Source organism: Vombatus ursinus, unplaced genomic scaffold, assembly GCF_900497805.2.
Source record: "Vombatus ursinus unplaced genomic scaffold, bare-nosed wombat genome assembly UNPS02014811.1, whole genome shotgun sequence".
NCBI classification, from domain to species: Eukaryota; Metazoa; Chordata; class Mammalia; order Diprotodontia; family Vombatidae; genus Vombatus; species Vombatus ursinus.
This window is the reverse complement of record NW_020954589.1, coordinates 17712003-17737343: the sequence shown is the minus strand read 5'-3', so window position 1 is coordinate 17737343 and position 25341 is coordinate 17712003. Positions and strand designations below refer to the sequence as shown.

At 41.4% G+C, this 25341-nt stretch overlaps 2 protein-coding genes across 4 annotated transcripts in view; both read right to left on the bottom strand.

Moving 5' to 3' along the window:
• LOC114053314 (disheveled-associated activator of morphogenesis 2) overlaps window positions 1-25341 on the bottom strand; it is a 158173-nt gene that overhangs the window by 54964 nt on the left and 77868 nt on the right. For all 3 annotated transcript variants that reach the window (XM_027876258.1, XM_027876257.1, XM_027876259.1), the window contains exon 2: window positions 3611-3813. In XM_027876258.1, coding sequence (XP_027732059.1) covers window positions 3611-3778 — 168 coding nt within the window. In that variant the 5' untranslated portion in view covers window positions 3779-3813. The remainder of the gene's footprint in view (window positions 1-3610; window positions 3814-25341) is intronic.
• On the bottom strand, window positions 16787-17483 carry LOC114053316 (actin, cytoplasmic 1-like). Its single transcript, XM_027876260.1, has one exon. It carries the CDS (start codon window positions 17481-17483, stop codon window positions 16857-16859), a length of 627 nt encoding a protein of 208 aa, XP_027732061.1. The 3' UTR covers window positions 16787-16856.

Genomic DNA, 25341 nt, shown 5'->3' with positions numbered 1-25341 from the left:
CCACCACAGATGCACCAAAGTAACACAGCTATGACTCTATAATAAATGTATATCTATATCTATATATGTATATATATATACATATAGATATACACACATACACACATATCTCTACTGTCTGTGGAATCAAATGCAAACTTCTTAGCCTGACATTCAAGGATGTATGCAAATTGTCTCTAACTTAACACTATTGGCCTTCTTTCAAAGTACTCCCCTTCAAGCACTCTCATTCTTTAGGCAAACGTTTTTCTAATATCATCCTGCCTCTTTGCTGTAGTATATGCAATCTCCCATGCCTCAAAGGACCTCCTGCCACATCTCTTGCCTGTTGAAAATTTTTCTCTTTCTTCCTATCCCAGGTCAGGTACTTTAGCCTTCCCTCTACCTAGAAATGATTCTTTCCTTCTCAAATCAAATCAAAATATAATTGTCATATCATATCATATCATATGTCATATTATTCTAACTTGGGTTATAGTTATTTTGTCACTCTGTCTTAACCCCTTATAAATGGTAATTTCCTTGAGGGTAGCCCTTTTGTCATTTTCATCCTTTTTTTAAAAAAATCCCCAATACTTAGCACTCTGCTTTGCATGTTTTATTGCTGTTGTTGTTTAATCATATCTGATTCTCCATGACCCCATTTTAGGGTTTTCTTAGCAAAGATACTGAAGTGGTTTGCTGTTTCCTTCTCCAGCTCATTTTACAGATGAGGAAACCGAGGCAAACAGAGTTAAGTGACTTGCCCAAGATCACATATTAGACTCTAAATAAATGTTCACTGAGCTAAACTGAACCAAAAGAGAATTCTATGAATTTCTTTTCATTTCTGGCATGCTATCTTCTAACTGCTTATTGACAGAGAAAACTAATCTGATTCATTAAGGCTTTTTAAAAAAACATTATAAGAAGTTCTTTGTTTGAATCAGTACACTGAGTACAGGGACTGTTTTCATTTTTAAAACTCTAGCACCTAGTACAGTGCTTGGGACTGAGAAGGCATCTAATGAATGTTGTGTTTTTTTGAGACGGAGTCTCTCCATGTTACCAAGTAATTATAATCCAAGTTAGAATATGATTAGGGAAGGTCAAACCGTTTTTTTTTTTTATTTGAGGAGGAAGGAATCACTTCTAGGTTGAAGCACCTGACCTGGGATATGGAGGAAGAGAAAAATTTCAACAGGCAAGAGATGTGGGAGGAGGCCTTTCAAGGCATGGAAGATTGCATGTACAAATGAAGAACGGCAAGATGCTATCAGGAAGATATAGAGACGACTCATTGGCCTGATCTCACCACTGATCAGCACTGTAGCTTCAGCCTACTTAATTTCTGCCCTGTGGCTATTCACCTTTCCTTGGTCAGTCCAAGTCAGCTTGGCAGCCCTCCATTCTCAGGGCTTACCATATTGGTGTTGGACACCTGATTGGTTTTTGCCCTACTATACCTCAGAATTCCCAAATTCAAGCAATTCACCAGCCTTAGCCTCCCCAGCAGCCAGGACTACAAGCGTTCTCTACCATGTCTGGCCTAATAAATGCTTGTGAGTGGAATTGAATTATTTTTCCAATGGAAAAGTGGTCTTTTAACTTAAAATACTATTTTAAACCAAAATATTGGATTTATTTTCCCAACTCAAATCCTACCTTCTAAAAGTAGTCTTTCTCAACCCCTCTTAATTCCAATGTTTTCCCTTTGTTATTTTCTTATTTATCCTGTATATAGCTTGCTTTGTATATATTTGTTTGCACACTATCTCCCCTTTTAGATTGTAAGCTTCTTGGGGGCAGGGGCTGTCTTTTGCCTCTTTTTGTATCCCCAGTACTTATCACAGTGCCTGGTACATAATGGGTATTTAATAAATGTTTATTGATAGATTGATTACCCTCAGGAAAGGTATGAGCCTGAAAACCAAGAGTTTAATGAGGGCTTCATCCACGCTACCCTGATGCTTGTCATTCCCACCATTCAATACAGCTGGGAAGGCAAGAAATCCTTCCTGCTTCTCTGAGCCTTTATGAAGTAGCTTCATTCCTTGTTGGAAATGTTACAAATTCCTAGATCCAACATGTTCATATTCAAAAAGAAGCATATTTCAAAGCCAAATATAAATGACTTTGGATTGTCCATATGACATTCTCTTTTGATAGAATGGATTATCAAGGTCTTATTATAAACACATTAATCTGTATTGATATTTCTATGCCAGCCCCTGTGTCCATTTCCTGAGTTTCTTTCCTGTCTCCTTTATTAAACTGGGGGCTTCCTGTGGGAAGATCTTGTTTGCTAAACAAGGATGGGGATCTTTTCTCCGTAATAGGCTGTGTTCTCCCTAGGAACAGAACTATATTTCCTGTTTCTACTAATTTCTTTTTTGTTGTTGTTCAGTCATTTCAGTTGTGTCCAACTCTTCATGACCCTATTTTGGGTTTTTCTCGACAAAGGTACTGGAGTGGTTTGCCATTTTCTTCTCCAGCTCATTTTACAGATGAGGAAACTGAGGTAAACAGGGTTAAGTGACTTGCCCAAGGTCCCACAGTTAATAAGTGTCTGAGGCCAGATTTGAACTCGGGAAGATGAGTCTTCCCGACTCTGGGCCTGGCACTCTCTCCACTGTGCCACCTAGCTGCCCCTAATTTCTTATCAGTGCCCAATATAGGGAGATAGAGAGATAGAGAGATGGTACTCAGGATAAGGTAGTGACTGAGAGGAGCAGTGAGTGAGGTTGGAGTTGGTAACAGAACCCAGGTCTCTTGCCTTCTGAAAAATAAGTGGGGCTATTAGATCCTCCCCTTGGCTGGCTGGATTTTGAAAAATCCTTATACTTCTTAACAGGGTATCCAACCACAAAATGCACATTCCCTTCATCTTCTCTAGCTAACCTCTCCCAGTTCAGAGCCCTGTGGGGTATGCCAGCAATGAACATACCCAGAGGACCCTGCAGAGAGTCCCCGGGAAATTCCACACACAGAGAAGAAAAGACAAGAGTTCAATTATTAGGAAGTTTTTTCAAGTTTAGTAACTGAATGATTTCCCAGAAGTCCAGGTCATCTGCCACCATATAGCCCAGGGCTAAGTAGGAGCCAGTACCCAGTGAAAGGGCTCATTTCCAAGGGGAACCATTCAGTTCCTCCAACTGGTTAGCGCCACGCTTCTAACAATATTGAAGGGACCTATAGCAGACCAGAATTGGGTTTGGGGAGTGTATATCCCCTCTCACATAGGTCTCTCTGATTTTCTCTACTTACAGGTTCACAGATTTAGAGCTAGAAGGTACCTTAGAGGTTATAGCCAATCTAATCCATTTTGTAGATAAGAAAATGAGGCCCAGGGAAATTAAGTGACTTGCCCAAGGTATCACAGCTAATAAGTAGCAAAGCTGGGATTCAAACCCAGGCCCTTGGACACTATTTATATCCAACATATTCCTCTGTCTCTCAACACACTTAACTCCTTTTCCTGGTCCTTCTCCCTCTCCCTCTATCCCCCATATTCCTCTCCTTTCTTCTACACATTCTTGCTTCACAGTCTAACACTGAGCCTCCCATGCCCCTAATGCCCTGGGAACTCTACCCTACCCCTCCCATTTTACTACCTTCAGAAGATACTGACCACAAGCTCTGCAAAGCGGGCATTGAGTTCCTCCGCAGGTGGGATGGGGCTGGAGAACTCCAGGAACTGCAGCGGGTGGTTGTCCCGGAGGTTGATCTCAGGGATGTCATTGCCCCCAAAGCAGCAGAGAAAGCCCAGGCCATGACGACTCCTCTTCCAGGGAGCCATGGTCAGTTGGGGCACCGTTATCTACTCATCGTGATCTGAGAAAGAGAGAAGAGGGGATATGTGAGAAGGCTCCTAAGCTAGAGGGTACCTGGGATCAGAGATCATCATCAGTCACCAAAGGTTTTTTATCTTATGCGTTGCCAGGGTCTCTAACTTGAATGCCACATGGCCATCCTTTTAGCAAACCCAATTCCTCATTGGGGATGCAAATAAAAAAGTGAGACAGCCCCTACCCCCAAGGAGATTATATCTTAATAGAGATAATATATATAGTAGTAGTGTCCAGGGAAGGAGGTTTCTGGGGAGTTACAAGGATGATGAGTTTATCCAAAAAGCACTCAACTAATAGGGTCTTTCTAGGGATAATGGTTACATGGTACCATTGATTTGATTAGTGAGCTCACAGATGCCTCCATTCAAAGATATTTTTACCTCATTACCCTGTTTCTTGCAATAAACAAACTCAGAATTCTTCATAAAACAGGAAATCCCATGGAAATCCTTCAAAGCAGGTAAAGAAGGACATAGGATATATGTATATATATGTATATATGTCTTTATATGTGTATATATATATATATATATATATATATGTCTTTAAATTGGCTATCCAATTTCCATTGAATTCACTGGTTGATTCATTTTGAAATTCCTGAATGGGGGATGATTTTTAGTGGTTTAGCGATGGGTCTAGAGAGGTTAGTGAAAAAGGGGGTTGATTTTGAAATACGGTTCCTGGAATAGTGTCCTTCCTCACTCCAATTCTATCTAGTATGAATGGACTACGGGGACGGGGACTCTAGCCGTTTCATCCAAGTATTGTTTTGTACTAAAGGATGTTTTCATTAATATCAAACATCAGATGGCCCCAACCCCTGACGCACTCTTTTTATTAGTCAGTTCTCTACACTGAGCATTCTTTGTAGATAAAGTCAGGTGATAGGTTAGATAATACATAGAGTAAAGAAAAGATAGTGTTCCCACACGTGAGCTACTAATCTGAGAGGAAAACCATGGTTCCTGCCTACAAGGTGCTCCCAGAGTGATAGGAGAATGAAAGCCTTTGAACTGTTCCCAGAGGTAACAAGGTGGTATAAACGATAGAGCTCTGGACCTAGAGTTAGGAAGATTTGAATTGAAATCTAACCTCAGACACTTACTAGCCATGTGCAGTCCTAGACAAGTTATTTGACCTTTGTCTGCCTCAGTTTCCTGAACACTAAAATGGGGATAATAATAGCACCTACCTCCTAGGATTGTTGTGAGGATCTAATGAGATTAACCCTTGCAAAGGGCTTAACATAGTGCCAGGCACAGTGTTCTTGTTGATCAGCCATTTTAGTCGTGCTTGGCTCTTCATGACCCCATTTGGGGTTTTCTTGGAAAAGATACTGGAGTGGTTTGCCATTTCCTTCTGCAGCTCATTTTAGGGACTGAGGCAAACAGGGTTAAGTGACTTGCCCAGAGTCACACAGCTAGTAAGTGTCTGAGGCCAGATCTGAACTCTGATCTTCCTGATTCCAGGCCCAGGATTCTATCCACTGTGTCACCTAGCTACCCTGGCACACAGTAGACACTTATAAATGTTTATGTCCTTCCTTCCTAAGCACTACTGAAAACCAAGAATTAACCAGCTCTTTCCTCAGTTTTCCTCAGCTATCATTTTGCCTCCTCCATGGGATTTCAGGCAATAGAATAAGCAAGGTACTTGTGTCCCTCACCCAATTTAGTCTGATGCTTGCCAATATACTGTGGATTGTGCTTTGAGTCCAGTGCTATTCAGCACATGGAAGAATACCTGGCTATGCCCACCTCCCTCATTCCATAAGAAAAGAACACTTCTTTATCCCTGGAACACACCTTAGCCAACCTTACCTTTGCTCATAACATTTCCCTTAGCTGAAACGTACCCTTGTCTGGCTCTGAGTATTTCTGTTAAAATGACACTGAGGGCAGAAGGAAGAAAGGCGGGGGGGGGGGGGGCAGAAAAGGAAACTACAAGCAAAGACTCTCTGAGCAAAGCATCTTCTCATCAGTATACATACCGCTCTGCCTAACTCTCACTTCAGTTCTGTGGGATCCTGGCTTACTGCCTGACACTGGCCCCCTCCCATGAGCTGGACTCCAGCTTAGCTTGCCTGACTATTTTTTCTTGGCTGAACCTCTATTACCCTAGTTCTACTCCTCCCCCTCATTCAAGTTTTTTTATTGAGACTAATCCAGATGACTTGTGATTATACCTGCTACATGTGGAGCCTGGGGTGCCTAACAAGAATGCAATTCAACCCTCTTTGTTTAGCTGCCTCCAAACACTACTGTAGCTTGGCCGATGTGTGGCGTATTGAGAAGTCATAATGACCCCATCATACCGCAGTTGGGAATGTCTCGAGGTTACAGGAGGTTAGGATGATAGTGAGATAGGGGCCCAGGGGAGAGATGGGTTGATATCTGGGAAACCAGTGGCTGGGTTTCTTTGATGGCGTCCAATTCTACCCTTCCTCCCTCACCCCACTAACCAAGTTGGCTTCTTGGCTGCCAACTCTGATCTGACAAGGGAGAGGGTGGCAGGAACCAGAGAAGGGAGTGGGAGTGGAGCCATAGCTACCCATACGCAGCTAGAGTCAGGGTAGTCTCAGACCTTCCAAACAGGAAGTCAAGAGAGATCTGGGTACTCAGCACTCCTGGGAGTGCCGCATAATTTGTCCTTTTAAGGGACTTAGTTGAGACTGGGACTGAGACTTTGGGACTGAGTTTGCAATACTGGGGATACCATCACCCACTCCTCCTTCCCTTACTAAGCACTTCTCTCCTTTTTCTCATTAAAGTTCCATTTTAATATCAGAGAACAGAAATCAAATTTTAGGGCTGGAAGGCAGCTTTTAGATTATCCAGTTCAACTTACTTAAACATATTTCTGATAAGACTATTAAAAGCCAGAGAAGGGAAAATGACCTGTCTAGATCCTCAACCAGTCCAGTCTCCTTCCTAATACTATAGCCAGGTCCCAATTAGTGCAAACAATTACTCCCCTGAAGTGGTCAAATGTATCCAAATTCTCACTATTTGGGGTTATAATCATGTAAAATAATGGTAATTTATTCCATCCCAATAGAAACATGCAGTAAGAATAAAAATAACATGGCCATTCCAGGGGATTCATTATTCAAACTAATCTAGACCTAGATGTACTTCACAATCAATAGACTGATCAGTCAATCAACTTGTTTCACATCTTATCCAGTCATCCATTCTGGACATCTTGCCGTCTATCCTTCTGGGGCTCCATTTCTCACCTGGAATAGCCCCTCAGCAACTGACCACTAGAAAAATGCTCCCAGTCTTTAGGTGAGCTGATCTACTCAGTTTTGGAACTCCCACCCTGGACTAAGCAATCTGAATTGGTGAATGAGTAAGTTTGGCCCATCATATCTGGTTGGCCCCAGCTCTCCACTAAGCAGTCCAGCCTGTTGCCATACATAGGATCTCTTCCAGACACCAATTCCTTTCTATCTCTTGCTCTGAGCTCCCATTAAAGTAATATACTACCATTAATACTACCAATCAGATTAATCAGTAATCAGATTAATATTACCATTGTCTCTGGAGAGGACATATCAATTGACTTCCCCTATGGATCAACTCACCATCTTCGCAACTCCCAGATATACCCTTCCTTCTCTGGACATCACTCTTTTCTATGTGTGGTATCTTCCTTTTAAATTGTAAATCCTTTGAGGACAAGGACTGTCTCATTTTTGTATTTGTATTGCCAGCTTAGTACAGTGCCTGACACATAGTAAATGCTTATTAAATGTGCTTTTCATTCATTCAATCAACAAGGATTTATTAAGCACCTGTGTAATACCAGGCACTGTGCTAGGTACCGGTGGTACAAACACAAAAATGAAATATTCCTTGCCTTCAAGGAGATCCTATTCTATCAAGGAGACAATGTGTGTGCAAAAATATAAACAAAATATATACAAAGTAAATAAAAGGCAATTTGAGGGAACTGGGGCCACGTATTGAGTTAGAAAACCACATATTGATATTATCTATGTTTTGTCACATTTTTATTTATTTTGTCAAATCTTCCCCAATTACATTTTAATCAGATTTGCAGTTGGGAATGTGGCTGACATGTGCCTCATTTAATAATAATAGCTATCGATTGTATAGCACTTTTAAGGTTTTGTCATTCAGTTGTTTCAGTCGCATCTGACTCTTCATGACCCCATTTGGGTTTTTGTTTTGTTTTTTTAATCAAGGATACTGGAGTGGTTTGCCATTTCCTTCTCCAGCTCATTTTACAGATGAAGAAACTGAGGCAAACAGGGTAAAGTGACTTGCCCAGGGTCACACAGTTAGTAAATATCTGAGGCCAGATTTTCACTCAGGAAGGAGAGTCTTCATGACTCTAGTCCTGGTACTCTATTCAATATGCCACCTAGCTGCCCCACTTTCAGGTTTGTGAAGTGCTTTACAGATATTCTCTCATTTTATTTTCACAACTCTGGGAAGCAGGTACTATTATTATCCCCATTTTATGGATGAGAAAACTATAACAAAAAAGTTAGTCACTTGCCAAGGATTCACAGAGTAAGTGTCTAAGGCTGCATCTGAACTCATGCCTTCTTGACTCCAAGTCTAGAACTCTATTTGAACTAATTTTTGAAGGAAACTAGAAATTCTGAAAAGTGAAGGTGAGGAGGGAATTAATTCCAGGCATGGAAAAGACACAGAAACTAAAGCTGAAATGTCATATGTGAAAAACAGCAACAAAACCAGGGGATTCATTATTCAAACTAACCTAGACCTAGACGTACTTCACAATCAATAGACTGATCAGTCAATCAACTTGTTTCACATCTTATCCAGTCATCCACTCTGGACATCTTGCCATCTATCCTTCTGGGGCTCCATTTCTCACCTGGATAGCCCCTCAGGGTCCCTTCAGACTTGACTGGACAAAAGAGTGATTGAAGGAGAATGATAGATGAGTAAATAACAAGCCTGGAAAAGTAGGCAGAAGTCAGGTTTTGAAAAGCTTTAAATGTCAAAGGGGTTTATATTTGCTCCTAAAGGCAATGGGGAGCCACTGAAGCCTGCTAAGCAGGAGTAACATGGCCCGATCTCTGCCATCGCTCGTCACTGAATTATTGTTGCTGTTTGTCCTTCGAAGAGGACTGGTGACATCACAGGGGATGTCTTGACTTGTGAGTGAATCGGATTTAAGTGAAGCAGAGCTGCACGAAGTCTTCAGCCTCACTCTCTCCTCCAGAGTCATCAGAGTCCACCGGCAGGACAAAAGTCAGGATGACTGACTGTGGCTCGAGATGCAGCGGATGGCCTTGGCATCTTCAAACTCTAAGCACTCCACGGTGCCTGCTTTAGCCGTCTTCGTGGCCATCGGAACAAATTGTTCTCATTTGCCTATTCAGCTGGAGGAAGTCTTCACACGCTTGGGGTAGACATCCCCCTAATTCACCAATAGAGTCAGTTACTCTCGTCCTGGTTTAGGCCGTCTGCCAAGATGGTGGAGTGCGACAGCCTCTTGGAACCACAAGTGAGAGATGGGTGAACGATGAACGCTAAAGATGGATGAGTAATCCTGGAATGAGCTCGGCAAGCCCTCACACCAGAGTTCTAGTCTTCCCTGATCACTCCATCTATCCCATTTGGCACAGAGTAGTAGTTATGCAGAGAATGGATTGGAGAGGATGGAAGGGCAAGATTTGAGACTGGGAGACCCAAGAAGAAGCTATTACAATTGTCGGGATGAGACGTGATGAGGGTCTGAAGTACAGTGGTGACTATTCGAGGGGGAGGAAGGGGACCAGAGGAGAAAAAAGTGAGGTGGGACCAACGAGACCTGGCAAGTGATGGGATATATGAGGCGAGAAAGAGCGACAAGTCGATATGACCTTGAAATTGTAAATCTGCATGACTAGAAGGATGGTGGTGCCCTGAACAAAAAGAGGGAAGAATAGATTGGGGTGGGGGTTAAGATAATGAGTTCTGCTTGGGACATTTTGAATCTGAAAAGTCTCATTGGTAACACCAGACTGAAACTCAGGAGAGGAACCAAGGCTGGATATATAGATCTGGTAGTCATCTACATAACAACGATGATGATAATAATCATAATAATAGATAACATTTGTATAGCACTTACTCTGTGCCAGCACTTTACAATTCTTATCTCATTTGATCCTCACAACAACCCTAGGGTGCAGGTGCGATTATTATCCCCATTTTACAGTTGAGGAAACTGAGCCAGACAGAGGTTCAATGATTTGTCCAAAGTCACACAGTTAGTAAGTGTTTGAGGCTAGATTTGAACCCAGTTCTTCCTGACTCCAGGCCCAGTGCTCTAGCCACTTCACCACTAGCTGTCCCCGATATTGAGTACTCATGAGGTCCCCAAGGAGAGTGTTGAGAATGTCCGATGCCCTGGGCATGGCTCCACCTTGCTACTCTTCACTGAATTCTATCTCCCAGAGTGGACTCCTCCCTTTTAACTTTAGAACAGTACAGATATCTAAGTATTCCAACAGATTCATAGAGAGAAGGCTGGAAGTGCCCTGAGACCATTAGGTTTGTTTCTCTCTCCTCCATCAGTAAGACATGCTGAGCCTGCCTTCCCTTTCTTCCCTTCCAACAACTCTAGAATCCTTTCAGGTCTAGATTTCCAGAATATCAGAATCCCTCAGAGGATGATGGCACCGTGCCTTGGAGTCTAGTGGGTAACCTGAACCATTTGCCCTTTTCCAAACAGGAAGAGAACATGAGTGGCCTGGTATTTTAGGGACGTGTCAGGCACACTTTTGAGAAGTTGTCCCTGCCTGAGATCTAAGGTCTAGGGAGCAGACAGACAAGTTCCAGCTGTGTTTTGTCTTAGACTCAAAGCCATTTTTAAGTAAGGCATATAAAGGAAATTCAGCTACCTAATCTCCCCTGGGCAATGGGTGATAGGGGTGGGTCTAGAGAAAAGTGATCAGAGGCTCAAAGACATTAAGTCTGAAGGGACCCTGAAAACCAGTCATCTAGTTCAAGTCTCATTTTACAGATGAGGAAACTGAGACCTTGAGAGGTTGTGGCTTACCTGAGATCACACAGGTAGTAAATTATCAGAGGCAAGATTGGAACCCAGGTCCTCTGACTCCAGTTCCAGTGTTCTTTCTAATATACCTTTGCTCATTTAGCAGGTGATGCTTGGAAGATGCTGGAGGACCTTACCACAGGGGTGGGAGCTAATCAGAATAGGAAAATAGATGTAATAGAAGACTACAAGCAACAGACTAGAACCATAGGCATCTGAATTTAAGGGATCCCATCAGCTCCTACAGATTCAATTTATAATCTCCATGCCAATGAATCAACATATCCAGCCCCTATTTTTCACATAGGTTCCTCGTCTCTAACTGTCTGCTGGATACCTCTACCTGGATGCCCCACAGGCATCTCAAGTTCAACTTGTCCCAAAATAAACTCATTGTTTTGTTTTTTTTTTTTTGCTTTTTGGTGAAGCAATTGGTGTTAAGTGATTTGCCCAGGGTCACACAGCTAGTAAGTGTCAACTGTCTGAGGTTGGATTTTCATTGTCTTATCTTTCCCCTTAACCCCAACCCCTCCTACTAGTCTTCCCACTTCTGTCAAGCACATCATTCTTCCAGTCCCCCAGATTCCCAACCTAAGAGTCATCCTCAACTCTTCCCTCTCACTCCTCCCCCATATCTAATCAGTCATATCTTGTCAGTTCTCTCCCCTACACATCTCTCACCTTCCTATCTACTCCAACCACCCAAGTTCAGGCCCTTTTCACCTCAAGTGTGGACTATTACAAAAATCTCCCAGTTGATATCTCTGAATCCAAGCTTTCCCCTCTCAGATCCATCTTCCTCTCACCTGCCAATTTACATTCCTAAAGTGTAGTTCTGACCATGTCATCCCTTTACCCAAGAAGCTTCAATGACTTCATTCTAGGAAAGAATACAAACTTTTCTGGCTGGATTAAGGCTCCTTTCTTTCCAAGTGTACTTAGAATCACTTGGTACAAATCACTAACCCCTAATAGACTCCGTGTGCCAGATCTACTGGTCTCCTTGCTCAGAATGAATGCAAGACTCAGACTTCAAGATTCCTTTCCCTGGGCCTTGATCAACAACTTCATCACACAATGGTTTTGGTCCTTGTATGTAAAGGATTTCAGTTACTGTTTCCAAACTATAAGAAGTACACTCTAGAAATGGCAGGCAGCCAAGGTGTCACAGTGGATAGAGTGCCAGTTGGAGTCAGGAAGACTCATCTTTCAGAGTTCAAATCTGGCCTCAGACCCTTCCTAGCTGTGTGACTGTGGGCAAGTCACTTCACCCTGTTTACCTCAGTTTCTTCATTTGTAAAATGAGCTGGAGAAGATCATGGCAAACCACTGCAGTATCTTTGCCAAGAAAACCCCAAATGGGGTCACAAAGAGTCAGACATGACAGAAAACTGACTGAACGACAACTAGAATGGCTCCAGTTGACACTGCTGTGGATTCTTCCTTCCATTTCCTTTCCTTCACTCTTATCATTGTCACTAGAAAGTGATACTATGTTACCCTGTAAGGAGCTCTAATAGACTCTATGCTCCAGCTATATTTGGAGTCAGGGGATTCTCAATTCAAAACCCATCTCTGCCACGTACTACCTGTGTGATCCAGGGAAAATGACTTCATGTGTGTCAGTTTCATCTGTAAAATAAGCGGGGGTGGGGGGGGGGTGATCTCTGAGGGTTCCTTCTAGCTCTATGACTCTCCTGGCTGCATTTTCTGAATAATCTTAGGAAAGTCACAAGGATGTGCTAAGTAGCTGCTCTGACTTCCCATGATGCTCTTTGGAGATGGTGGGACAAATTTATGAATGTCGGTTATTGGCTTTACTGTTTTGTCATGACTTTAACAGAGAAAGTGAGACTAAGGTAAAAAGAGAAAAGGGGAAGAGGGAGGAGGAGGATGTCCTGGTCTGAAGTCAGAGCTGCCCCTACTCCCAGGGCCTGAGACATTCCTCTCCTGCTCTCCTTTCTCCACCGGGTCCCTTGAGGCCCCTGGGGTCTGGGAGTTGGGCCTGGCTCTTCCCAAAGCTGCTGTGGGGGAAATAAGAAATGCAAACCATTTCCTGCTTCACGGGCCCAGAGCGTCCCATACATCTGACCATTTGTACGCTACACAGGTTCACACAGAAACTGAGCTCTGAGGCCCAGCTACCCAATGAACTATAACAATGAACAATTAGTAATTTATAGTGTATAAAGTGCTTTCTCCCATGATGATCCTGTGAGGCAGGCCATGTTTTGTTTTTTTTTCAGCTGCCTTTTCACAGATAAGCAAACCAAAACTCAGATAGGTTAAATGAATTAATGAAGAACCCAGGTAACTACTATCCAAGAGCATAGATCTCGCTGCCTCCCAGGTACTTCTCCTACCTATTGTCTATTTATTCCTGTATCCGAGTCCTTACACAAACTTTTCCATCCTGTGGTTTCTCCAGCAAATGAATTTAGAAGTTGCCTTCCTACAAAATTTCCTTCAAGACTTGCCTCTTCCAGCAAGCCTTCTTTGATTAGTCATACCTAAATCTGATCATTCTTTTATTCCAGTATTTCTTTTCTCTGAGGATCACATGAATTTGAACAGAAAGGAAGTAAATTAACTTCAACTCCTTCATTTTACAGGTGAAAAAGCAGGCCTAGAGAATATGTTATTTGTCCAAGTTCAAAAACGTGTCACGTAAGAGAGTCAAATTTGAACCCAAGACCTCTGATTCCAAATCCATAGTTCATTCTACATGCTACATGATACCAACTCTCTCAGCTGATACTCTATTAATCCTCATTTAAATATTAATTTTAAGTATTTTATAGTAGTCTTTTTTCACATATGTATGATATCAAATGCATTATTTCATGCATGACTTCATATATGCACTGTCTCTTCCACTAGAAAGGGAAACATTTTGTGGGCTAGAACCATATCTCCCCTCAATGTTCTGGGGACTTCTAAAAAGGGCAATAGAGTGTCTTCTCTGCCTCACATGACTATAAGCTTCCTGAGGAAAGGTACCATAGCTCCCTAATTAATCAACTTTCTGAAAGTTAGGCCTGACTGACTACATCTCCTCCACTTACTCCCATAGAAAAGTTATGTAGACAGGGAGTTTTCAATCCATGTTGCTAACGACAATAGTATCATTTTCCAAATATGAAATAAAGTGAGATATTGTTCATTTCTCTTGAAAGTCTCAGGTTCCATTCTGAGCACAGAACTTAGTATGTGAGCCCTTCCTTCAGCAGGCTGGGTGGGGCAGGGGGTTGAGGAGGGGGAGCACTTTCAAAATAACTGAGCTCTCTTTCCAGGACTGGGGTGCTATTTTTAGCAGCCGCCCAAAAAAGAAGTGGTTTTCCCCTCTGCTCTGGGAAAGACAGAGAAAGCAAAGTCTGATCCAAATCCCCTCTGAGAGACTGGTTCTCCCAACCCTCCCTCCTACCCACGCCCCCCCCAAAGGTTTACTCCCTACCCCCAGGGCTACTTCTTGAAGTAGGCTGGAGGGTGTGAATGAATCAATCAGAAGGACGCCAGAGATGAGGTTTTGGGGAGGGTGAGGAAAGAAGCTTGGAAAGAAAAAAATGAAAATTCCCAACTTGGCATTTTTCTGAACTATCAGCTTTTCAGACTTTGGGGCCTTTTTGACTTAGTCCCCGCCCTTTTTAGAGATGGTAAGGGAGACATAGGCTTCTCTATTCTGGGTCTCTTCTCCAAAGAGAAGGCCATTCTACCCTCCTGCCCCCAGGTAGGATGGCCTCTTTCCCAGTTCCTACAGATGGGAGGAAAGAAAGGGAATCTCTCCTGTTTTTATTAAAGGTGTATAGGGAAAGGGAGTGAAGCTTGATGAGACAATATGTGGATTGGATTCCCAGATCTCCTACTTTCTATGTGACCTTGGCCAAGTAATTTCTCTGGACCTCAGATTAGACATCCATAAAATGAGGAAGATGGATTCAATAATCTCTAAAGTCCCTTCCAGGTCTAAGCTTTCTTCTTACACCAGAGTTACATACTTTTCCCCCAGGCCCTAGATCATAGGTCTGACGCTAAGAGGGACTTCAGAGGTAAATGAATCTCTCATTTTACAAGGGAGGAAACTGAGGTCCAGAGAGGTTTCATGATTTTTCCCAAGGTCACACAGGTAGAAAGTGGTAGAAGCTTCATTAGAGCATAGGTTATCTAACTTAAAATCTAGTGTTCCTTCAGGGTATCATGATGCTTCCCATTGGTAAGGACATGTCTTCAACACAGTGTATTGGGGGCATACAGCTTCTTCTCTTTCCATTCCTCCAAGCTTCATGCTCTTAGTGAATTGCTTTGTCTCTATTCCTGAAGGAGAGCTTCAATATTCATCTGGGTAGGACAAGGTCAGGGATATACAATATGACATAACCTTGAGACCCCAATCTCCATCATTTTTTCACTAGCAAAACCATGGGCCCTCCAGTCTCTCCTAATTCTTTTTTTCTCCCACCAAAACCTCTAGACATGATTTCTTTTCTTTTCTTATACTTCAGCACTTTCATTTTTTCCTTACACAAAGAAGTGCTGGGCATTACAATTCTCAACTCTTAGGATAATTTACAAATTTTGGTATACTACTGTCATGTGAAAACATTAAGGCAACATACACAAAACTCACATAAATTAACTGGATACACAAATTTACAAGTTGTAGAAGCAAACTTTTTCACAACACGTAAGTAATTTATTCCCCCATGACATTGGAGGGAAACAGTGGGTTAAGAAAAAAAAAACTGGTTCCTAACTCTTGGATTCAATATATACTCCTGCTAGGATGGTGAACACACATTTAATAAACTATTGCCAGCTTTAGGAGAGAAATTCTGCAGGTCAGCTCTTTTAGATGCTGGAAATCTGACCTTTAGATACCCTGTACCGATCCAATGCTTTATAGAACTTATAGAACTAAACTGTACCGCCATTGAGCATCAACCAGCCAGATACTATATTGCCATATTATCAGGTAAATTCTCTATTGAAGTTAACCCTTAGGTCTTAACCCTTAGAAATGAAGTGATCTGTATCAGGGTTTAGATTAAAGCTGTATACAAGGTGTGCTAAAATGTACACCAAGGGAACAACTGTTAACTTGAAAATGAGGTCAAATCAGTAACAGTTCAACAATCTAAAAAGTGCTGATATTTGTCTAACATCAGATATAAACTTCCCTAAGGACAAGTTTCTTTTCAGAGAAGGCTTATTCCGATTTCATGAGGCTAACATGAGGTGTTTATCTGCCAGGGCAAATTATTACTTTGTGAATACTCATAGAGCAAATGCTATACATCTCCTAGCAGTCTATTTAGATACACTTGCGATGGATGCTAGATGGGCCATATTAATCATATTTCTTCCTGCTTGTTGATTAACATCTGCTAGAAGGTAGAGACAGAAGGCAGAATAGAGCCACCAATCCAGATGAAATACTTACGTTCCGGGAAAGCAATGATCTTAATTTTCATTGTTCTAGGTACCAGGGCTGTGATTGCTTTCCACATTCTGTCAGCTAGGTGACCGACAGGATAGAGCGCAGGGTCTGAAGTCAGGAAGACTTATCTTCCTGATTTCAAATCTGGGCTCAGACACTTACTAGCTAGGTGACTCTAGGCAACCCTGTTTGCCTCAGTTTCCTCATGTGTAAAATGAACTGGAGAAGGAAATGGCAAACCACTCCATTATCTCTGCCAAGAAAACCCCAAATAGCATTATAAAGAGTCAGACACTACTGAAAAATTTCTGAACAATAAAAACATGGTAGACAATACTGTGTTGGCATATAGATCTTTTTGGATATCAATATCACACTTCATGATAGAATTGAAAGTGGTCTCATGAATGCCACAGGATTCCATACCCAGGAAGGATGGATGGAAGAAGGTCTCTGGACACCTGAACCTCTCATTGCCAATAATCATCAGGAAGCTCACAGCTCTTCTCTAGGGAAGAAGATGAAATAACAGCAGTCGTCTCCTATTCAAAGTCCAGGGCAACATAGCACAGCTTCTCCTTAGTGTCACGAACAATTTCCTTTTCAGCTGTGGGTGTGAAATTATACCCTCTTTCTGTCAGTATCTTCATGAGGTAATTTGTCAAGGCACAGCCAGCCAAGTCTAGATGAAAGATGGCATAGAGAAGGGAATAACCCTCACAGATGGGCATAATGTGGGTGACACTATCACCAGAATCCATAATGATACCAGTAGTATGATCAGAGACATACAGTGACAACATGGCATGAATAGCAACATACATGACTGGGGTGTTGGAAGTCTCACACATGATCTGTGTCATATTCTCTCTGTTGGCCTTGGGATTTAAGGAAGCTTCAACTAACAGAACTGGGCGTTCCTCAGGGGCTACACAAAGCTCATTGTAGAGGGTAGGATGCCAGATTTTCTTCATGTCATCCCAACAGGGACAATGGGATATTTCAGAATCAGGATACCTCTTGCTCTGGGCCTTATGACCAACACAACTGTCCTTCTGTCCCATTCCCTCTATGACACTCTGGTCTCTTGTGCATCCCAACAATGGAGGGGCACACAGCCAGAGGAGCATCATCTCCAGCAAAGCTCGCTTTGCACATACCAAAGCCATTGTCAATGATGACAGTAGTAATTTCTCCTACCATTTTTGTTTAATCCAAGGCTGTGTACTATCATGATCACAGAAATTAGAGTGGGGGGGAGGGGCGGAGTGACAAAAAAGCGGAGGATCTTCCAAAGTGCTGCTGACTACCACTGAGTGAGACCTGGACAGGATTTCTAGTCATTTCTAGCATTGTCCTGTTTATACTTTAGGGCCCTGCTGGACATAAACACTGGAATGCCAACACATTCCTTCTGGGTTTGGGCAGTGTGGGAGGAGAACAGCTACCAAGCTGCTTCCATTCATTACTATGTATCATACTGTCCTTTATGTTAAAAGATAACCTCCCTGTACATGTAACCCACTGAAAATATAAACTGGAAGTGACTTACAAGGCCCTACTCCCTCTGCTTACACTTTGCACGGTATGACTATTATAAAGCCTGGTGGTAACTAAGTGGTCAATGGATAAAGCATCAGGCCTGAAGTCAGGAAGACTTGAGTTCAAATTTGAACTTAGAGATTTAATAGCTGTGCATGACACTGGGCAAATCACTTAACCACTCTCTGCCTCAGTCTCCTCAACTGTAAAATAGGGATAATAAAAGTACCTACTTCCCAAGGTTGTTTCAAAGATTAAATAAGATAAATAATAAGATAAATAATTATAATTATAATTATAAAAACACTTTGCACAGTGTTTGGCTTAATAAATGTTTTTTGTCTTCCCCCTGCCCACTCACCCTTTAGTGAATACCTCACAGACTCTTAGTTGTCAGAAAGCCTTGATTCATACTTTCAGCCCCATCCTGCTGCCACCACCACCATGACTACTTATTTTTTTAGGGAGCAGAGAATAAGTGGGAAAAGAACCAGATTGGAATCCTGGAGTCCAGGTTCTGTTACTAATTAGCTAATTAGTGTGACTGACGATGTCCCTTCTCCCTGAGTCTTAGTTTCTTCATCTCTAAAATGGACTACTTTAAAATGGACTGATCTAATGTCTGCCTCTATTGTGGGCTGGGAGGATAGAGCCCTTACAGGAATCAGATACTCTGGAAGGCAAATCAACTCAGAAGCTGCAGAGCATGCAACCCTTCATTTTTCTATCAGCCTTGACCACTGTCCCTGTGGTCTCATGGGGTTCCCCAGAGGTCTCCAGCCCGACCCCACTGTTTGACTCTGTCCTAACAACATATTTTCTCTTGTACCTCACTTCCGTTCCCACACAGCAGCTCCTGCTCTATAACTGCCACTGCTGCTCATTCTCTCCACACATACTACCCAGCAGAACTGAGCTGTGCTGGGTCCCCTCATTTCTGAAAACCAAACCCTCAATGGGGAATCCCTGTCTCTTAATGGCCAGTGGGACTTGGAGAATATCTGATAGATTTGAATTGGAATGATCATATCGGAATGTGTTATAAAATGAGGGTGTTGGTCTCTTCCTTTTCCATTCAATGTTAAAAACTACTCTGGATGAATCTTGTACAGACTTAATTATTTATGTGTTGTTTTCCCATTAGAAAGTAAACTATTTGTCAGGTATGGTAATGTGCACCTGTAATCCTAGTCACTGAAGGGGCTGAGGGTGCCAAATCTCTTGAGCTCAGGAGTTTTGGGCTGCAATGGGGCCATGCCAATCATTATCTGCATTAATATGCTATGCAACTAAGTGTTCGGAGATGAAGAGGAGGGGGACCAGGTTGTGTAAGGAGGGATAAACTGACCAGATCAGAAATGGAGTAGATCAAGCTCCCCTGTCATTCTTGAGATCAGGCCAGTAAGCAGTGGGATCAGGCCAGTGAGTAATCCCTACCCTTCCAGTCTGGATGAGATGAGATGGCTGGGTCCCAAGAAAAAAAAAATTAAATAATAGAAACGCCTTAACTCCCCCCCCCCTTTCTTTGTAATCCCCAGTTTAGCATACTATAAGTACTTGCTGAGTGACTGAATTTGGAATTTGAGTACAGCTTTGAATGAAAGCAAGGGGAAGGCCTAAATGTCGTCAAAAGGGAATTTATGGTTTAGGATTATTGGACATATGGTTCCCTCTTTTCCATTTTATAGATCTCACTTGAAAAGTGAGAAGTCATTAAAGTAATCACAAACTTGACTCGAAGAAGTACTCATCTATACTTTCCAGCTTCCTTCAGTCAAGCCACTCTTCAAATCCAAACTGCTTTGGGGAAACTTGATGATAATAGAAGTATCATACAACTTGTTTTCCCTGCTACACACGTCACTTCCTTCCAACTTATTCATGAATGACACTGACTCCTATCAACTGATATTACAAGCTAGGAGTCACAGTAAATTTTCTCTGGGTTTTGCCCTCCATATCTCATCCATCAGCTAGATGGTGCAGTGGATAGAGTGCTAGGACAGGAGTCAGGAAAGACCTGATTCAAATCCAGCCTCAGATACTTACTAGTTGTGTGTGACCCCAGGCAAGTTATATAATCTCTCTTGGCCTCAGTTTCCCAAGCTATAAAACAAGAATAATAATAACATCTACCTCCCAGGGTTGTTGTGGGCATCAAATGAGATAATATTTGTAAAGCACTTAGCAAAGTACCTTGCACATAGTCAGTACTTAATAAATGCTTGCTCCCTTCCTTTCTTCTTTTGATCAGGTCCAGTTCTTTCTCCACCATGCCACAGTTCAACTCCTCAAACCACGACTAAGTCCGGGTTTGTATTACCTCAGGCCTGGATTACCGTAAATGTCCCCTACCTGCTCTTTCTGTCTCTAGTCTTTTCTCACATCATTCTAACCAGCAAATAAATCTCAGGATTCCATTATCTATCTTCTATTATCTACCTTCAAGATACCATCCTGGTCCCCTTGATCCTTAGATCAAAATCTTGCAACGGTCTCCAACTTCCTCCTTAATGTTGTTATTGTTTTTCAGTCACTCAGTCACGTCCAATGCTTCATGACCCCATAGATCATGGCACACCAGGCCCTTCTATCCCCTACTATCTCTTGAAGTCTGTCCAAATTCATTTGCTGTTTCCATGACACTATCCATCCATCTCATCCTCTGCGTCCCTTTCTCCTTTTGCCTTCAATCTTTCCCCAACATAAGATCTTTTCCAATGAGTCTCATTTTCTCATTATGTGGCCAACGTATTTATTATTTAGCTTCCATTTTTAACCTTCCAGTGAACACTCTGAATTAATTTAAGTATTGACTGATTTGATCTCCTTGCTGTCCAAGGGAAGTCTCAAAAGTCTTCTACAGCACCACAATTCAAAAGCATTAATTTTGCAGCACTCAGCTTTCCTTATAGTCCAACTATATTAAGTCAAATTTTGCCCTCCATCCTTCCTTTCACTTAATTCATATTTTAAATTCAAACTTTTGATATTTCCCTAAAAGCTCTTTAAAAATAGAGTAGAAACATTCTTAGAAAACCAGGCTCAGGTTGCTATGATTCCTTCATTGACAGACTATAAATTCTTGCTATTATCTACCACCAAAGAATGTAAGCTTCTTGAGGGCAGGTACTATTTCAATTTTATTATTCTCTTCCCAGCACCTCACCATGCCTAGAACATAGAAGGTGCTTAATACATTTGTATTGATTAGCTTATTGTTTTCCCCTAGAAAAGTAGAGTATATATTACCCCATAGGTAAGGAAAGCGCCTCATAGTTATTTGGGGAGTAGTTCTATATTGATAGTTTCTTTGCCCTTTTTTAATATATCCCTCTCCTCTCCATTTGTACCTTTTATATATCCCTTCCCCTTTCTACTTCCCTAACTTTTTATAGTTCTGACCATGAGGAATTCAGCCTGAAATCTCATGAAGAAAAAGGAAAGAAATGAAAGGAAGTCAGGGACAATTTTTAAGAACAGACAGAGGAACATCATAAGCCTTCCAAGTGTTGAGCAGAATCCTCTGAGAGTAGGCTAAATTAGCTGGGCAAATGAAAACAGATGTCCCAGGCAAGAGGGAGCCTGGTTTGCAGTCCAGGAATTGGGGCAGGCAGTGATGGAGAGACTGAATAAGTGTCTCTTCCAGGGCAAGACGAGAACTAATGGGATGGTAGTGTTGTTTGTTGTTTAGTTGTTTTCAGGCATGTCCAACTCTTCATGATCTCCTTTGGGGTTTTCTTGGCGAAGATACTGGAGTGGTTTGTCATTTCCTTCTCCAGCTCATTTTACAGATGAGGAAACTGAGGCAAACAGGGTGAAGAGATTGTCCAAGGTCACACCGATAGTATGTGTCTGAGGCCAGATTTGAACTCAGGAAAGTGAGTCTTCCTGACTCCAGACCTGGTACTCTGTGTACTATGGTGCCACCTCGCTGCCTCAGTAGACAAATAAGCAATGAGTATGATGAGAAACCCTTCTCAAAATTGGGCATTCTCCTGCTCACAATGCCATACTTCTGGGCTGGGTTTCCAGCACTGTTCCTCCCTCCACCCACTGGGAAAGAACAAAAACTGAAGTAATATTCCCAGATCAACCTTAGACATAAAATTTAATGTCCTCTCGATAAATCAGACTCCTTCCTTCAAACGCTACCCCTTCCAAACACGGTCTACTAAGGTTGTGGGGAGCATGAGAGGTGTACCAGTGTGAGAAGGGATGGTGTTGTTCATTTTTCAAACTTCCCCAGAAACTGTGAGATCCATTTCCAAGGCCTGGAAGACTCCAGTTTAAGTCTCTAACACATACTGCCAATGTGACCCTGGGCAATTCACTTAACCTCTAAGTGCTTTAGGCAACTCTCTAAGGCAGGTGAAGTAAAAGTGGTGACCTGAATTGGTAAAGGGGATTTTTTCAACCTGGTTAGAAAGGACCTTAAGAGGGCATCTACTTCAAGCCGCAGTACTGTGCTAGTAAATGTCTGAGGCCGGAGTTGAACTCAGGTCTTCCTGACTTCAGACCCTGTGCACATCCACTGTGCCTCCTAGCTGTCCTTAAAATATTTATTAAAACATTTATTAAGCACCTACTGTGTACTGGCACAAACATTTATTAATCACCACCAGGCACTGTGCTAAGGGTCAGGAGATACAAAAAGAGGCAAAAGCCAGTCTTTGCCCTCAAGGAGCTTACAATCTGTCATCCCCTACATATTCTTGGCAGCTATGACCCTCTTACTCTAGCACAAGGTCATATTAGTTTTTCTGGCTGCCATAATACACTACTGATTTATATTGAGCTCAAAGTACAATAACACTTCTAAATGTTTTTCAGAAAAATTGTTGTCTAACTATGCCTCTTCCATCTTAAGCTTGTCAAGTTGATTTTGTATACCCAAGTGCAAGGCTCTACATTTATTCTTATCAAATTTCATCTTACCAGACTCATTCCAATGCTCTAGCACAGGGGTCCTTAACCTTGTGTTATAGACCTCATTGGCAATCTGAAGAAGCTTATGAATCCTTTTGCAGAATAATGTTTGTTGCCTATATCCGTAAATGAAAAAAATTCTAAATTTCATTTAGAGGTTGATGAAAATAAATATTGTATATTTTTTACCCACCCGAGTTCCTAGAACTGCTAAAATTTATCCATAGATTCCTTTAGTATCTATGAACTCCAGGTTAAGAATCCCTGATCAATAATCTAGTATAAACTAGGCATAGACCAACACCTACCATTGTATACCAAAATAAGGTCAAAATGTGTGCATGATTTAGACATAAAAGGTGATATCACAAACAAATGAGGGAAGCATGGAAAAAAATATCTGTAAGATCTATGGATAAGAGAAGAATTTATGACCAAACAAGAAATAGAGAGGAGCATGGGAGATAAAATGGATAATTTTGATTACGTTAACATTAAATTAAAAAAGGTTTCCATAAACAAAACCAATGCAGCCAAAATTAGAAGGAAAGCAGGAAACTAGGGGAAAAACAAATAGCAAGTTTCTCTGATAAAGGTCTCATTTTTTAATTATATAGGGAACTGAGCCAGATTTATAAAAATAAGAGCTATTCTCCAATTGATAAATGGTTAAAATATGTGGACTGACAGTTTTCAGAAAAAGATGAAAAATGCTCTAAATCACTAATAATTAGAGAAATGCAAATTAAAACAATTCTGAGGTACCACCTCATACCTGTTATATTGGCTAACATGACAGAAAAGGAAAAAGACAAATGCTGGAGGGGATGTGGAACATGTGCACTGTTGGTAGAATTGTGAACTGGTCCAACAATTCTGGAGAACAATTTGGAATTATGTCCAAAGAGCTATATAAAACTAAAACTCTGACACAGCAATACCACTACTATGTCCATAATCCCAAAGAGATGAAAGAAAATAGAAAAGGACCTACATGTACCAAAACATTTAAAGTAACTCTTTGTGGCAGCAAAGACGTAGAAATTGAGGGTATATCCATCAATTGGGGAATGGATGAACAAGTTGTGGTAAACGATTGTGGTGTATACTATTGTGCTGTAAGAAATGATGAAGGGGATAATTTCAGAAAAACCTGGGAAGACTAATATGAACTGATGCAAAGTGAAGTGAGCAGAACTAGAAGAACATTATACACAGTTACAACAATACTGTAACAATAATCAACTGTGAATGACCTAGCAACTTTGAGAAGTATAGTGATCCATGACAATTACAAAGGACTCATGATGAAAAATGCTAGCTACATCCAGAGAGGAAGAACTGATGCACTCTAAGTGCAGAATGAAGCTTATTTTTTCACTTTCTTTATTTTTCTTGGTTTTTTTTGTTTGGTTTTTTTTGCAACATGGCTAATACAGGAATATGTTTTACATGACTTCATATGTATTGCTTGCCTTCTCAGTGAGATAGGGAGGGACTTCAGGGAGAGAAAAAATTTGGAACCAAAAATTTAAAAATGAATGTAAAAAAAAAAAGGAAGCCTAGCTTAAAAAAAAAAAGCAAGTCAAGATCGTTTTAGATCCTGACTTTGTCATCCCCTCTATTAGCTCTCTGTCTCAGCTTCATATCATCTGCAAATTTGATAAGCATGCAATCAATAGTTTTACACAAGTCACTGATAAAAATCTTAAATAGGTCAAGGTCAAGCACAAAGCCCTGGGATATTCCACTGGAGACCTCCTGAAATATTACTGCTGATTCTTTAAGTCTAGCTACCCAGCCTATTCTGAATCTAATCCATATCTCTCCATCTCTTATACAATCATAATAGGAGATATTTTATCAAAAGTTTTGCTAAAATCTAGTTAACTATGACTCTGTCCACTAGTTTAGCAACCTCCTCAGAAAAGGAAATGAGGACCTGTTCTTGACAAAGTCATGTTTGCTTTTTGTAATCACTGCTTCCCTTCCCAGTATTCTCATTCTAGATGCTTGTCAAACATCATTTTAATTAAGATTTATACTAGAATTTCCCAAGGAATCAATGTTAAGTTTACTGGCCTGTAGTTTGCAGATTTTGTTTGAGTCTCTGGTTTCCAAAGTCAGAGGATATTGATGAGAGTGGACAGAGGTAACTTCTCTAAATTTCCAGTGGGAAGAGGGAGACAATGCTTATCATCTCCTGAAAATATGTGGGCATAGGGAAGGAGGCATCATGCTCCATCATGCCAATGAAAACCAATCCATATGCCATCTTTGGCATGTATCACATGGGCTGAAGTCTCAAGACTAAGGAGGAACTCTTCAAAGGTAAGAAATAGTATTTAGGATTTCAGGTATAAAATGTTGTTATAGATAACACGATATTACAAACACCTCTCCATTATTATCCATTGTAATCAAAAAAGCACAGTGGTCCAGCCAAATCAAATCAGGGAACTATACAAGAATCATCTTTTATTTGGCTTTTGAATGAATTAAAAGACTTAAAAAAATTAATAGCAGAAGGGAAGTCTTCCTGAGGCTGATATTAAA